We start from the raw sequence: 15,771 nt of genomic DNA, 5'->3' as shown, positions 1-15,771 counted from the left end.
ACCGAGAGCGGCTCAGTCATTTCCTCTCGGGTTTCCTGGCTTCGGAGCCCGCGGTGGGAGCAGGAGGGGGAGACGCTGAGGGCGCGGGGGGCAGGGGGAGGCGGAGCGGGGGCCTCCACGCCCGGCCTGGGAGAGGTGGGGATGGGGTGCGGGGCAGGCAGGGCCGGGGTCGGGGGGCTCCTTCGGGGAGGGGAGGATGAGAAGGGGAAGCGGGGGACGGAAGACGCAGCTCCGGAGGTGCTGAGGGAGGGAAGGGAAACTCGAGAGCCCAGAGAGAGGAGGAGGCAGCTCGGGCACGGGGGACGGGAGCAGAAGGGGCAACTCCGGGCACGCAGGGGAGAGCTAGCCCGGGCTGCGTTCTGTGGCCCTCCGCCTCCCCCCTAGTGTCCCCACAGATGCGAACACACAGACAGAACAGGGGGGAAAACCAAATGCACATTTATTAAAGCTCAAGACACGGACACCGACGGGCCAGGGGAGCGGATCTTTGGGGAGGAGACAAGGAGGTGCCGGGGAGCAGTACATGGGGCTCCTGGGGGGATGGGGGTGGACTCCCGGATCCCAGGAGCTGGAGGCCTGAGTCCCTGGGTCTGGGATGCAGACAGGCTCTTTGGGGAATCGTCATTGCCAAGGCCTGAGGAGGGACAGCGGGGTGCAGCGGCTCCAGCCTTGGGGTGGGTGGGGCGGCTCATTCCGGGGAGTGCTCCCAGCCACGGCTGGGCTCCCCACCGCCTCCACCCGGTCCTCAGGCTCCCGCGCTCAGGCAGGGACAGCAGTGGAGGTTCCCCGGGGCTGGTTTTACACGCCACCACCGCCAGGGGCTGGGAGAAAAGGGGGAGAGGGTGTCAGCCACCAGAAGGGAGGAAGCAGTTACCCTCTCCACAGCCAGTGGGCTCTAGATCCCCAGTCACCATGGAAGCCAGACCCTCAGTGACTGTCACCCTTGGGCTAGCACTGGGGAGCTGTCTTGCCTCCCCACATTCTAATGCCTAGTTTATATGTGGCTTTGTGGCTGCTGTCCTGCCCCACAGAGTGTTGTCATGGAGGGGAACGCACCTGTGATGGGGCTGGTGACCCTGGCCCAACCTAAGCTTTCTTGGGGTGTCCCCCTTCCAGAAAGGGGGCCTCCATCTCCCCTTCTATGCTCCCAATCTCCTTCTACACCCCCACTCCTTTCTTATATGCTGTATCCTGAACATTTGGATGTAACAGGAATTCCCTCATTTCCCACCCATTTGGGACCATCATTCATCTGGGATGGGTCAGAATCCTGTACATGTTCTTTAACTGTGCCCCAGGTGCCAGAGCTAAAAACCAGCTCCCAATCATCCATAAAGTGCTCCATTCATGCTTTTAAATTTCATTGAAAGAACATGAAATTCCACACCCAATTCCCCCAAATACTGAGTACCCCAAGCACCACCACCCCCGTTTTTAGTTATAAGAAATTTATAAGAAGCAGAGAGATTCCCATCGCTGATTTTTAAAAGGCCCTGGAAAGGACACAATTCCACTAAAAACGGGTCAAGATATTTTTATATAATTAAAATTAACACCCCCAAGGAGTCACAATCTTTCATCTACAAGCTTGTCCCCTCCTGCATCCTACATCCCTCTTTCCCTCCCATTACACCCCCCCGTCCTCCGGCTCCCACTATCCCCCTCCTCCAACCTTCTTTCCCTCTTCCACCCCATCCCCCCACACTCCACCCCCTCCAGCACCCCCAGCCCTCACCTTCCCTCCTTCCACCACTCCCGCTCCTCCACCCTCCAGCCCTCCAACTCGTCCATCCTCTTCATTCTTTATCCCTCTTCTATACTTGCCAACTTTTTCCTCCGTCCTCATACTCCCTAGACCCCCAAATGTTCCCTTTTCCAACATGAATTTTAAAATCTGTATTCTATGCATCTCTTTTTGTTAGTTTGATAAAATTATTAAGAAGACTTCCCTCCCTCTCTCCTTTCCTTCCTCTCCTTCAGTCGTTTCATCCTAGATCTGCCCAGAAAGATCTAGATCTAGAAAGTCTGGGAAACATTCTGTCCACCTGTCCTCTCTGTTGCTCAGCTCTTTCTCATTCTGACTGGCAGATGTCCATCTTCCACACTGGGCCCCTCTCTTCACAGGCTTATGGACTTCTACTCTGAGAAATTAGTTTGTCCTTGCTTTTATAGGCTTATGTATTTGTTTCTGAGAATCTTCGTGGATTCTTTTGGGCATTTCACATCCCACTGCCACCCCATGGTTTAGCATCTTTTATCGGCGGGGTAGCAGCCTCCTACAGAATTGTCCTAAGTCCATGTCTGGTCCCTCCAGAGAGACTACCCTTACTCCAAGGATGCTCCTTTCTACTCCCATCTAACATCCTCCCAGAACCACACACTTTCTCACCCTCACCTGAGGAGGGAAGCTCCGATTTACAGGATTTGCATGTTGGGCTGTGGAGGCAAAGATGGGAGAGAAAAGCGTAAAGAGGTTTAACAGCCACAGGCTTTATGAGAAACATGGGATAGTCCCAGGGGGCCCTTCTGTTAGGGAAGCACCCTGAGGCCCCAGGCTGTCCCTCCCTCCTACCCCCTCTGTCCCCAATGCTGCCAGACCTCTCAGACCTCGAGTCCGCCTTCCTGCACTTCACCTTCTTGCCTGTTAGGAGAGAGAGACAGAACAAGGAGACAGGACACAGGACATGGACAAAAGCCCATGTGGGGATTGGAGGTGCCCAGGGACACCGAGGAAGCCCAGGAAGGGGTGACACTTACTGACGATGATGAGGATGCCCAGCAGGAACAATATGGTCGCCAGAGTCATGCCCACAGTCTGCACCGTGTCGTAGTCTGGGGAGGACAATGAAGGACGTCATGACAGGGGCGGCACCTCAGCCCCACCTGGAGCATCAGTCCTGCCTTCAGCCTGCTCAGCCAGGAGCCCAGAGGTCAGGGATGCTGCAGGCCATGCTGGACACTCCTCCAGTGGGTTAATGTGAGGATCCAGAACACGGGCTTGGGCATTGTGAGCTCCCATTGACCTCTCTCCCCTCTCCCCTCCTCCCCTGCCCCGTCTGGATTCTTCAGCGCTAGCTATATATTTAATCATCTCCCTCTACTACCTCCTCCCTTATCCTGGTCCTGTCCACCACTGTCGCCTGTCTGGACTACTGTAGCAGCCTTCCCTATAGTCTTGCTACCCCGCCCCCACCCCCACACCCCACAGCCACATGACCCCGTTACCATCTGAGTTAAATCAGGGTCCTCTTCAGCTCAGAGTCCTTCCCTGGCCCCACTGTGCTCCAGGGAAAAACCAAAGTCCTCACCATGGGCCCCCGGGCCCTGCATCCCATTCCACTGTCCTCACTGATCCTCTGCTCCAGCCACACTGGTCTCTCAACAGCTCCTGGAGCATATCCAGCATGGTCCTAACTCAGCACCTTTGCATTTGTGGCTCTCTCCACCTGAAAGCTCATCCCCCCAAATATCCACGTGGCTCCCTCCCTCACCAACTTCTGGGCTTTATTCAAATGTCAGTGAAACCTTCTCTGGCTGTCCTATTTAGGATTTTTCATCATTTCCTCAACACTTCTAATCTCATTCCATCCTTTATTTTCCTTCATAGGAATTATTCTTTATCTAATAATCTTGTCTAATAATATTCTTGTCTAATAAATAATTTTTATATTTATTTTCTTGAGTATTTGTCTCTCTCCCATTGAGTGTAAGGTCAAGGAGAGCAGAAATTCTAGTCTGTCTTGTTCACTGCAGTGTCCTCATAGTGAGAGCTATTACGATACCCAATGCAGAGGGGCAAAGTCAGGTGCCACAGGCCACCCAGCTAGTGAGTGGATAAACTAGAATTCAAATGCAGGCAGCCTGACCACAGAGTTATTGCTTTTAGGGATTTCCCTCCTCTGCTTCTCTGATGACTCCAACATACCAGCCTGGAGTCCTGCTGAGGCCAGAAGGGGGCGCAGAGAGAGTGTGAGACCACCCGTCCCTAACTCCTCAATCTGGATCTGCCCTCCAGGAATCCAGCTGATGGGAACTGTACCCGCATGATCACATGACCAGTAGCCCAGCACATATCTTGTGGCCATAGCTAAAGCCACTCTAGCAGTGACTTGTGGGAACCTGCAGTCACCCCTCCATCCAGCTCCAGGGTACCCCCAACACAAAACCTGACACTTACCATAGTAAAATGGGTCAGGTTCCTCAGGAGCTATGGGAAGGAAAGCAGAGAAAGAAAGGGAAAAAATATTTCAACACTGAGTGTCTTAACATTTTTTGATGGGGGGGCCGGCCCGGAGCTCACTCGGGAGAGTGTGGTGTTGAGAACACCAAGGCCCCGGTTTCGGATCCCATATAGGGATGGCCGGTTAGCTCACTGGGTGAGCGTGGTGCTGACAACACCAAGTCAAGGGTTAAGATCCCCTTACCGGTCATCTTTGAAAAAAAAAAAAGAAAACAAAAAACATTTTTTGAGGGTCCAGATGGGGCCACTGGCCTAATAGTTTCTTTGTGGAAATCAGATAGAGACCCCTTGCTCTGGGTGATTCAGGTAAGAGAAAAGGCCTGAAGAGCACATATGCTGGATTCTAGTCCCCACTCATGCCATCAATCGGTTCCACCCCTTGTGCAGTGCACAATCTACCCAACCATACATGGCAGTCTTGGTCCCAGACCCCTGTGGAGATATGATGCAAGCTATGGACTCATTCTCTAAAAAACACATATACACTCCTATTTGCATATGATGCCAGGGGGTTAATAGACACCAGTCCCACTGGTGGACCACTGAACATATCAGCTTCCCTTAAATATTCCCTAAAACTTCTCAGTTATCTGAGAGCTCCCAAGGGCAGGCGCTACAGCTACTGCTCTCATCTGCTTGCTCCTGCCACCAAATCCAGTGCAGGGGAGCCATGCTGATTCATAGCCTATGTTATTTCTAAGACACCATTGACTCTAAGATTCAAATTGATTTTGTAATAGCTTTCCTGGTATCCGTGTATGTGTGACAATGTATGTAACTCTATCACATGAAACATACCCATCCATTAGAAAATTCACCCCAATTTCAGAAATGTTAATGTGTGGATAAAATGCATGTGTCTGTGGATCTACTTTACCCCATCTCCCACCTCCCTTCCCCCAACCATACTCCCTTCAGGAAAGCTCAGAACATCTTTCCCATTCAAGAAGTCCATCCTGATGGCTCTGACAGTTCTTATTAGATTTAGCCATGTCTAGAGCAGAATTCTGTGGAGTGTGTGCCACTAGGGTAGGGGTGCTGGGGTGCCAGGGTGATGCCAGGTGTTGTCATTAGTATTCCTCTTCCCCCTTCTAGGCTCAGCGATGGATGGCTCCCTTGAGGTTGGTGGGGCCATGTGACTCATTCTGACCAATGCGCTATGAGTGGAAGTGTCATTGCCACTTCCAGGCTGGAGCATTTAAGTGCTCATGCATGGGCTCTCTTTTGCCTCTGGCCTGGTGACCTGAATGTTCAAGGTGGTGGCTGCTCTAGTTTTCTCTGGTGACTAGAGACCCAGAGTCAACCTGCAATGGACATGTAGCCTTAGTGAGAAATAAACCCTGGTTGTCCTAAGCCACTGAGACTTTTGGTACTATTTGTTACCACAACATGCTCTAGCCTAAACTGACTGAGTTAGGTGGCCTTGAGGCAAGACCCTGAGTAGCACTGATTCACACAACCTGAAGTTTGCCCTTCCCAGGTCTCAAAGAGGAAGTCTTCAAAAAGGAAGTCTTAGGTTGGCGCTGAGGTGTCTTGAACACCCTCCAACCCTTTTAAATCTCTGCCATTACAGAGCCTTCAGCAGGGAATAATATCTAGGTAGAATTTTATGTGACATTTTTAGGTTTTGTCCTTTACTTATTTATGTAACCAGCAATGAATAGCACTGACTTTGTGCCAGGCTCTCTTCTAAGCATGTTACAGATATTAGTACATTTAATGTTCACAAAAACTCTGATATACATGCTATCTTCATCCCCACTTCACAAAAGTGGGACACTGATCCCAGAAAAGTGAGTCATTTGCTTAAGATTTGTTTTATGCTTTCAATTTAAGGCAAAAAATACTGATTTTCCAGTTGTGGTGGTGATATATAAAATACAGCTTATTAAAAAGTTAATCCTTTGGGGCCGGCCCCGTGGCTCACTCGGGAGAGTGCAGCGCTGGGAGCACTGAAGCCGCAGGTTCGGATCCTATATAGGGATGGCCGGTGCGCTCACTGGCTGAGCACGGTGCAGATGACACAAAGCCAGGAGTTACGATCCCCTTACCGGTCACAAAAAAAAAAGTTAATCCTTTGGAGGAAAAGTATTAAATAAATAGCAGCATGAGGAGCATTTAATTGGGAAAAAATCATGAAGGTGGTACTGAAAAGCATCAAGATGGGGAACTTGCTTTAGAGTCACCTGTGGAGGAGGGTCAGTCTTAGCTCCCCCACCAGACAGTGAGTAAATTTGACTCATGTCTGCTGTTAATCCTGGCATATGTGAAAAGCTCTCAAAGAAGTTTTCTGGAATGAATGAATGAATGAATGAATGAATGAATGAATGAATGAATGAATGAGAGGTTCTCCTAGACTGCAGTAGGCTGCATCAGGGGTGGAGCAGTTGCATTATCTCACTTTTGTCTCCTGGTTTTCCACACACCCTCCCTCCCTAAAAGTTATCAGGAACCCGCTGGGTAAGCAGAATCCTCTGGCTCCTCCCTGGGTGGTGGGTACTCCGTGCAGAAGATCCTCCTCTGGTCCCTGCTGCCCCAGCATCTAGGTCCTCAGGGCGAGGCTGGACTAAGGGTGGAGCCAGGAGGCAGGAGAAGGAATGTGCACTACTCCTGGCCAGTTGCCAAGAAGAGATCAGGAAGGAGGTGGTTGCTATGGCAACTGGGGCATCTTGAAGACAGGTGATGGGTTGGAGCACCCCAAGCTGGGTGGGGTCCTGTGTGAGGCTTGGGTTTCGGACTCTGAGCCCAATCTTGAATCCCTCCCGTCCTTTTGTACCTGCTGTTTTTGCCCCTAAAGGACTGGCTTATGGCAAAGAGGAGGGTCAGTCTCGGGGATAGGGACCCAGGCCCAGTTGTGGTCATGCATCTCCTCTCTGTTTGCCCCTAATTCTCCTTCCTGTTCCCTGACAGGGCAGAGACAGCCTTATCTCCTTCCATCGCTCTCCCCAATAATTCATTAATTAGTTTCTCTGGGCAGATTGCAATGCACAACATGCTTTTCCTCCCCTGGGGTTTCCCAAGACCTGCGGTCCCCTCTCATACTGTGACTGGGAAAACGGAGTGCTGATGAGTCTGTCCTCCCACCTCTGCCCGTCTGCTGCCATCGATCCTGCTAACCACCACCTCTGCAAAGAGAAGACCTGGGCTCCCGCCAGGTCTGCCGGTTCAGCCCTGCCCCCATTCCCTAGGGTGGCTTCCAGCCTCTGCAGGCCCCCCCCCCCGCCCTGCTTCGGATTCTGCAGATATGGCTCAGTGCAGCAGCCCCCGCCTGCTGGGAAAGGGGGAAGGGAAGGCGTGGAATTGGGGTTCTCTTCACTACCGGGGGCTTCTCAGCACCCCTGGTCTATCCCTTGGCCCTGCCCTTAGTGCTGAAAACCTTTGCCCTGCACCCTGCCGCCTCATTAGTGCATTCTATTCCTTGCTCTGCAGAAGCAGGCTCAGCAAAGGGGCTGTTAGGGGCCAACGGTGGAAGCGAGTGTTTAACTGGGTGCATAACTGGGTTAATGGGTGTGAAAGGTAAACCAGTGTGCGGCTAGATGGGGCGGGAGGGGCATCTACGTGCATACCCAAATGCACTCCGGAGCCAGAAAACGCTACTGGATGTGTGCTGGGAAGGTGGGTCCCACCAGCCCCTTCCCACCCATGGTGGTTCACTGCAGTGGTTTGGGCCCCACCCCATACTCCCCCCTCCTCCCTTTCTACCCCTCCCTCTCCGTGTGGGTCTCTCTCGGCCTCTGTCTCTTTCTCTGTGCTTCCCTGTCCGTAGTGTCTCAATCTCAGTGTCCCTCTGTCTTCGATTTTCTCTCTCTGCATCTCTATCTACCGCTCTCTGCCTCTCCCCTTCATTCTTTCCGAATCTCTCCTAGTCTCATATCTATGTGTATTTCTCTCTGTGTCTCTCTTTGTTTCTCTGATGCTGGATGTCCTGTCTTTCTTGGTCTCACTCTATCTCTTTCAGGCTCTCTCAGTCAATCTTTATCCATATGTCTTTTTATCTCTCTCTCCATCGCTCTCTCTCTCTCACTTCCTCCAGCTCTCCCTCCTTCCCTCTGAACCTGCCTGTCAGGGATTTCAGGAAACACCCACCATAGGAGACAGCTGGAAGGAAGAGGGATACGGACCCCCACCCCTTGCCCACCCCAGGGACCCTGTAATCTGCGAGAACCTCTCTGGCTGCAGATCCATCCGCTCCCACCCTCGAAGCCCACGTCTTCCCCTCTGCCACCACCACTGTGCTGGACCAGCCACCCGGTTGCCATAGCGACCTGTCCGAGCATCCTTTCTCCCAGGACTGCCACTCTCTAACCGCGGGTCCCGCACCGGGGCGACACCGCCGGGAAGGCGCTGTCCAAGCGACCAAGAGGAGCGTCCAGGGGTACACTACAGGGGCCTCCTCCCACGGGAGGAGCGGACACCCCCTCCCCTCCCTTAGCAATTCTGGAACCTCCCCACACCCTCTCTTCTCAGCTCTCGGATACCGGAGCCCCCCTGCACCCCCTCCCCAAGCGACGCTCACCCGTGGTGGGGGTCTGGGTCGGGGTCGCCATGCTGGACCGAAGCAGGGGCTGCTGGATGCCGAGTCGGCGAAGGCGCGGCTGCAGCAGCTGGAAGCGGGACGGACGGCCGTGGGGGGGGAGATGGGGGGAGCCCTGGTGTGGGGGGCCCGCAGCCAATGGGGGCCCGGGAGCCCGCCCCCGTCCAGGCCGCCCCCGCCCCCGCCCACTGCCGACGTCCCCGCCCCTTCCCCAAGGGTGAGGGCGCCCCCTGCCGGGGCCAAGGGGGCGCCGAGCTTTCGCGCAGAGGGACCGGCAGATCAACAAAGCGCTGTCAGGGGAGAAAAGCGCGTTTTATTGGGAGTCGGTGGGGGCAGGGCTGGGGAAGGAGGCAGTCGAGGTGGCGGTGGGCGCTCAGGCGGGGAGTGGGAGGCGTCGGGTGCCAGGGGACTCCTGTGGGGTGGAAAGGGTGCTGCTCCGCGCCGCGCTCGCACCGGCGCTCGGCCCCTCCTCCACGCTCCCGCACCCGTCTCGTCGGAGCTGCAGGACCTGGCCGCGGTCCATCGCGCCAGGTGTTTCTACCGCCTGCGGCTGGACAGACCTGCGGGACACGAGAATCCGGCTGTCAGGACGGGCAGCCCCAGCCTCTGGGGAGGAAGGGCCACTCCCCTCCTCGGGCTTCACACCAAGCGCTTCCCTCTACGCGCCCAGGGAGGGCCAGGCAAGGGGCTTTGGGAACCAGTCTCCACCCCCAAACACCCGCGGGCTCCCCACACTCACGGCGGATGGAGCTGCGGAAAGTTCCCTCCTCTTCGTCAGGTTCCCCAGTCCTGGGAAGGACGAGGCGGAGGGAATTGAGGATGGAGCAGGGGAGAGGCAGCCCTTCCGGGAACCCCCCCAAACAGACCACAATTTCCAAACCGGTGTACCGAGGCCCAGATATGGGCGAGGTGCAGGCTCGGGGTCCGCCAGAAATGAGGGGTACCCAGGGGCAGTTTAAAGTGTGTGACACGAAAAAGCAGGTTAACAGTGAGAACCTTCGGGAATGTTGGGGAACGGACTTAAAGTTGGTGGGTGGGGGCTGGTCAAAGGCACTTGGCAGACTGCCAGGAGTGGCCTGGCAGTCTGACCCCCATCTTCCAGTTAAGCGATCTTGGGCAAAGTGACTTTACCTCCCTGTGCCTCTGTTTCCTCATGTGTAAAATGGGTTAATAACAGCACCTACCCACGGAGGTGGTGCGAGGGGTAAATAAAATAATAGCTAATGAAACTATCTGGCACGTGGCACACGCACGATAAATATAGCTGTTACTTATAACACCGTCTATAGCTGTTTTAACATGACGAAGGCATTCCTACATTTCCTGTGCTTTAAGTTTTTATTTAAAGATGAATCAAAGAGCTAGGAACAGGACTCGGAGCTAAACTGGGCCGCTGTGTGAGGTGATCTCATTTCACCGCGGCTCTTTCTTTCCCAGCACTTTGTGCTATCACACTTTGTGACTTTATCTCTGTGGGGCTGTTTGGAACCCACGGCCACCGCCCCCACTGGGCTGGGAGCTCGGCCAGGCAGGGCAGCGGGTTTATTCATCGCTTGGTCCCAGGGCGTGGCTTGGCACATAGTAGGTGCTTAATACATGTTCGCGGAAGGGTTTCTGGCTGCGGGTTGAGTGGACTCACCCCACGTGCCCCTCTAGAGCGGGAGGAGGCGAGCGAGAGCCCGCGGGGCCTCTTACCTCTGCTGCTGGTTGAACTTGCACCGGCATCTTTTGCCTGCGGGCGGGAGGGGAGGAGAAGCTGAGATTCCCTCCAGGCTGGCGCGGTGCGGCGCTCGCGCTCCAGCGGGCCGTCGCCTGGGCGGAGCGGCGGGGCCGGGGCGGGGACGGGGCAGGGCCGGCCGGCTGGGGTACTCACTGAGGACGATGAGGATGCCCAGGACGAAGAGGATCCCGGCGATGATCAGGCCACCGATCCGCAGGGATCTGTAGTCTGTGGGCAGCAGAGAGGGGGGTGAGGGCGGGCAGGATAGGAGGGAGGGTAGGAGAGCGGCAGGGAGGAAGGATCGGGGAGGAGGAGGAGAGAAGGGAGGTCAGTGAGGGGGGTCAGGGAGAGGAGAAGGGGCAGGAGGCAGCAGAGCGTGGGCCAGGAGGTGCGTGAGAGACCGAGGCAAGAGGAGCGGTACAGAGAACCCCAGAGACAGAGACAGAGAGACAGACAGAGACAGAGAGACAGAGAGGGGGCGAGACCAAGACTGAGTCAGAGAGCCAGAGCCAGAGAAAGAGAAAGGAGATGACAGGGATATGAACACTGCGAGGGGAGAGAGAGAGAGAGGAGGAGGAGGAGGAGGAAGAATCAGGACAGGCAGACCCAGGCCCTTCCCCCAGACCCCTGAAGATAGACGCCCCCCTCACCATAGGTGAATGGGTCATATTCCTGTGAAGCCTCTGGAAAGAGAGAGAAACGAGGGATTGAATGTTTACTGGAATCCTGGACAGAGAGGGGCATTAAGAGACCCTTTTGGACTCTCTCTTCTTGGGCTGAGAATTTGGGGCTATTGGACTCTGGGAAGCTGCCCACCCTCTCTGGGTCCTAGCTGCCCCCCTGCACTTGTCCTGGGCAGGGCAGGGTCACCTAACTCCTCCACCTCCCTGCTTATTCATTACAGGGTGTCTATGAGTCCATCACACAGTCAGGGAGCCAGCCTCCATCCCACCCCACGACCTTTGGTTGACCTGGAGTGTCATCTCCCCTCCTCCAAATGCCAGCCTGTGACTGGACCCCATGTGGAGACCCCCAATTTCCTCATACACTAACTGACTCAGTTTAGGATGGCATCTCCAAGTTGGTTATCTTGTGGGGTTTCCCCTACCCATGCCCCCCTGGAGGCTGAGGTGGGTAGTGGGCCATGTCCCCTAGACTCACCTGCGTTAGCCATGGTGAGGAGACCCATATAGAGAACCAAGATATGGCCAAGAGACACCATTGTCCTGGGGGGACACCAAGGGTCAAGAAATGTGCACCCTCGTTCCCCGACCACTGGGGCCTGAATCCAAGGGATTAAGTCAGAGACAGTCCAGGGACTTAATCACAAAAGGGTCAGTATTACAGCCTCGTTGCCCTGAGAAACAGGGGCACCCCCTACTTCACGGGAACACAGTGTCACCAAAACAACCTACACAATGGGAGTCACACAACTACATAACACAAGCAAGGTCAGGGGTGAGACACACAGAGTCCCCAGGGGTCTCCCACAGGCCTCCACCTCCCTAGAGCAGGACCCAGATTCCTCAAACCTACCTTGACAGGGGACAGCAGGATGCCGCTTCACACAGGTGGAGATACAGACACTCTGCGTGACAGCAGAGCACGCCCAAGGCCCACCTGCTGCACAGCACGGCCTCGCTGTGTCCAGCAAAAATCCCAGTTCTCCTGCCCTCGGCCGCCCGCCCGCTCTCTGCCTGACCCTGGGTATAAATATCTCCCACTTCACCCTGGAGGAATTCGCCTTGCACAGGCCACCATAGCAACAGCTTTTCCTTCCCCCACCTGGGGGTCACGCACAACCCTGCTGGGGTGAGGCCTGGCTGTCACATTGCCACAGACTGCCCCTGGGGGAAAGGCCACCCCTCTCCTCTCCTGGAAGCCATGAGAAGAGGGAAAACACCCCTTCCGCCCACTTCTGGATGACATCTTTCACAACCAGACACCACCGGGCGAGTGACATGAGGCCCAGACTAATGGGCCTGAGAGATAGAAGACAGATGCCAGGAGCAGGAGTAAAAACACACACACACACACACACACACACACACACACACACACACACACACACACACACGACAACACCAGCTCCCCAAACTTCTGGTTGGAGCAGAACATGGGGTATAGACACTATCAGGCACACAGTACTCCTCATCTGGGCCTCTGTTGCCCCCTAGTAGTGACACAAACAGACCTACACACGTGAGTGTCCAAACCCCACATCCAGCCAGGGTGTACACGTGGCAGCAAAGAAGGGGGCAGTCGCACCCACACTCCCACCCCTGTGGAACCCCAATGTCCCAACCACTCTCCCTCCCTCTGGTGTCAGGCCTGCCTGGGAAGCCACCACCAGCTGGCCACTCCTGCTTCCAAAATAGGCAGCCCAGCCAGGCGAGGGGTGAGGCCTGGAGGGGAGGGCTGGGGGACGCTCACCCCAATCAGGCTGTCCCCTGCTGAAAGAAGGCCCCCAAACGTCCGGCTGTGCCCGGGGGCTGAGCACTTTGGACCCCCTGGCCCAGAGCTGGACGCGCCGCCCCCAGCAGGCTCCCCTCCCAGCCCCACCCTACCCTGGCCCTCCCCAACCAGCGGCTGTAACTGGAGCTGGGGCTGGAGGGGGGCCAGGGGGCGGCCCCCAGCCCAGAACGCCCTGGCCCGCTTAACTCTCTCAGCTCAGATGGAGGAACAGCAGGCAGCAGGCTTGCAGAAAAGGCAGGGAGGACTGTGAAGGACTGGATAGCTGAAACCTGCGCACAAACACACACACACACTCGCATGCATGGTGTCAATGATTTTCTGTGCTGCTCCCTGGGAATTGGGCCCAGCAGGGGCCTAAGGTCACCCAGTCTGAGTGCTCAGGAGCCCACTGACCCCTGACCTTTGCATTTGGGGGGGATATTAGTGTGTGTGTATGTGTGTGTGTGTGTTTGTTGTCTGCTGCTGACTGTGAGGTCTCCCAGGGATGCACACCACACACACGCATACACACACGCACACTGAAACCAAAAGATCCAGATACACAGGCACAAAACAAACAAATACATATATGTACATACATATAAACATAGAGGCAGACACATACAGAATAATACAGCCACAGAGAAACCCAAAGAACTGGACATGCAGCCAACACCTCTTATATCAGTCACAAAACACAAAGACAAACACATTTGTGTATACACACACACATATGCACTCAGATGGGCACACACACGGAGACAGAGACATATCCACACAACTACCTACTCTCGCAAATGGTCACAAAGAAACATGCTTTTGTGAAGACACACTTACAAATGGCCATCCAGGAACACACCACACCACACAGAAATACATGCACCACACATAAATACATTCAAAGATACAGACACACAGCCAGCACTCCTACACGGCCTCAAAGACATGAAAGCCACCAGACTGTGTACACACGCCCCACATTTCCATGGGCACACAGAAAAGCAGGTACACAGAAGAAACACTGTCAAAGACACTGCCATACAAGCCCCTCTTACACATAACTACAAAACCAGACGCACACACTGGTGTTCACACCCCCGTACATGGGCTTACAGGCCCCCAGCTGGCCACACAGTCAAGGACATGCAGACTGACAGCCTTGTGCTCACACACTCCGAAAACACGAACATGTGTTTAACCCTGGACTTGCCTTTCCCTGAGTTCATGCAGCCTCTGTGACCTCCAGGGTACAACATACATGGCATCCTCCTGCACAGGCCAGGTTCACAGGCCCTGGTGACAGAAAAACCTGGGATCAGATCTGGGCTCTGCACTCCTGGTCATGTGACCTGAGCCTTGGGCAGCCTTGTGACCTCTCTCTGCCTCAGTTTCCCATGCTATTAAATGGAGAAATCACTAAGGTCATTTGTGTAACCCTGGGCCAGACTCAGAGGTCTCTGAATCTGACATTGTCTTATTGTTAACTCCATTTTAGAGATGAGAAAACTGAGATTTAGCAAAGTGAAGCTAATTCTCCTGAGGTCCTCCTGGTGGTTAAGGACAGAAACTGCCCCCACCTCAGATGGTCAGACACCATGCTCTGTAAGACACAATCGGAAGAAATTGGTCATGATCACACCCAGGCCCAGGTGTAGCCCTGCCACGCACACACACATGAGTGCACACGCATGTACACACACAAGTGTGCGTGTGGCCTCAGAGGACCCAGGCAGGTTCGAAAGGCTCCCTCATCCCTGTCTGTTGGAGCCCTCTCAGCCTCTGCCTGCACCCCAGGGTCACCAGCAGTCCCTGGTTAATGATAACCTTGATGTTTATGCAGCACCAGGGAGGGGGTCAGGGGAAGCAAGGGAACAAACAGGAGGGGGGCACCTGGCCAGCTCTTAGCCAATCCAGCTTTCTTCCTTCATAGGGCCAACCCCGGAGCACTGACTGACCCACAGTGGAGTGGCTCAGCACTTTCTAGCTGTGTGATGTGGGCCAAATGACTTAACCTCTCTGTGGCTTCATTTCTCTTTCTGTAAAATGAAGAAAATAATAATAGCATTCACCTCAGAGGGAGGTCGGGACAATTACCTAAAATAATCTATGTTAAACAAAGAGAACAGAGCCTGACACACGGTAAGTGAAAAAAGTTAGCTGCCGTCATAGCATCGGCGTCACCCTTCTCACTGTAAACAGAGTGGAAATGCTTCTGGGATGGCTGCTCTATGAGTGTGGGCTCAGGCCTGTCATTGTCCCCTCTGTGTCCCTGAAACTAAGCTCTTTATCTGCATTTTCAGTACCCTATAAAGAAGTCTATCATACCCGTTCTTCAGCTGAGGAAACAAAGAGCCGCGTGGCCTTGCTTAAGTCACAAGCTGTGTGTTTGCAGGGCTAGGACCTGGGCCTAGAATCTACTACCCTGCACCGAACCCCAAGAGGATGAGTTTCCTCCATCATATCGCTGAGTCCTTTCCCCCACTGGGAAGTGGGTGCCACCATTGCCCCTACTTGACAGACAGGAAAACTTAGGCCTGGGCCTGGAACTCAGATCTGTGTGACCTCTGAGCTGGTGCTTCAGCAAGTCTCTGAGTGTGTGCTCCAGTGGGGAGAGAGGTTGTGTGTGTTCCTCAGTCACAGGGGCGAGTCCTCTGATCCCAGGCGATGAGGTGGTACTGCCTAGTGGTTAGGCCTAGAGCTGACCAGGGCCATGAAACTAATCATTTAACCTCCTTGTGCCTCAGTTTCTCCATCTGTGAAGTAGAGACGAAGTTGTTGTGAGGACTGTGTGTGAGTAAATTCATGTAAAGACTGGCACATAGT

General features: G+C 54.5%; 2 protein-coding genes across 7 annotated transcripts; both read right to left on the bottom strand.

Moving 5' to 3' along the window:
• Positions 1-438: 438 nt before the first annotated feature.
• Positions 439-8,836, bottom strand: FXYD7 (FXYD domain containing ion transport regulator 7). Of its 2 annotated transcripts, none has more exons than XM_063113075.1 (6): positions 8,757-8,836; positions 4,178-4,207; positions 2,758-2,832; positions 2,599-2,641; positions 2,396-2,436; positions 439-821 (listed from the first exon to the last, which is right to left on the bottom strand). In XM_063113075.1, exons 1-6 carry the CDS (start codon positions 8,785-8,787, stop codon positions 799-801), a joined length of 243 nt encoding a protein of 80 aa, XP_062969145.1. In that variant the 5' UTR covers positions 8,788-8,836; the 3' UTR covers positions 439-798. The 2 variants fall into 2 exon arrangements, with proteins under 2 accessions (XP_062969145.1, XP_062969146.1); XM_063113076.1 differs by having other exon boundaries at positions 2,608-2,641.
• A 231-nt stretch (positions 8,837-9,067) lies between these two features.
• Positions 9,068-13,048, bottom strand: FXYD1 (FXYD domain containing ion transport regulator 1). Of its 5 annotated transcripts, none has more exons than XM_063110996.1 (8): positions 12,928-13,048; positions 12,031-12,224; positions 11,656-11,720; positions 11,145-11,177; positions 10,648-10,722; positions 10,470-10,506; positions 9,514-9,563; positions 9,068-9,334 (listed from the first exon to the last, which is right to left on the bottom strand). In XM_063110996.1, exons 3-8 carry the CDS (start codon positions 11,714-11,716, stop codon positions 9,312-9,314), a joined length of 279 nt encoding a protein of 92 aa, XP_062967066.1. In that variant the 5' UTR covers positions 11,717-11,720; positions 12,031-12,224; positions 12,928-13,048; the 3' UTR covers positions 9,068-9,311. The 5 variants fall into 5 exon arrangements, with proteins under 5 accessions (XP_062967066.1, XP_062967068.1, XP_062967063.1 ...); XM_063110998.1 differs by having other exon boundaries at positions 12,031-12,197; XM_063110993.1 differs by lacking the exon at positions 12,031-12,224 and having other exon boundaries at positions 12,928-13,017.
• Between the last annotated feature and the right edge of the window lie 2,723 nt (positions 13,049-15,771).

This window comes from Cynocephalus volans, chromosome 10, assembly GCF_027409185.1.
Source record: "Cynocephalus volans isolate mCynVol1 chromosome 10, mCynVol1.pri, whole genome shotgun sequence".
Classification (NCBI taxonomy): Eukaryota; Metazoa; Chordata; class Mammalia; order Dermoptera; family Cynocephalidae; genus Cynocephalus; species Cynocephalus volans.
The sequence above is the reverse complement of the archived record's forward strand: the minus strand, read 5'-3'. Positions and strand labels throughout refer to the sequence as shown.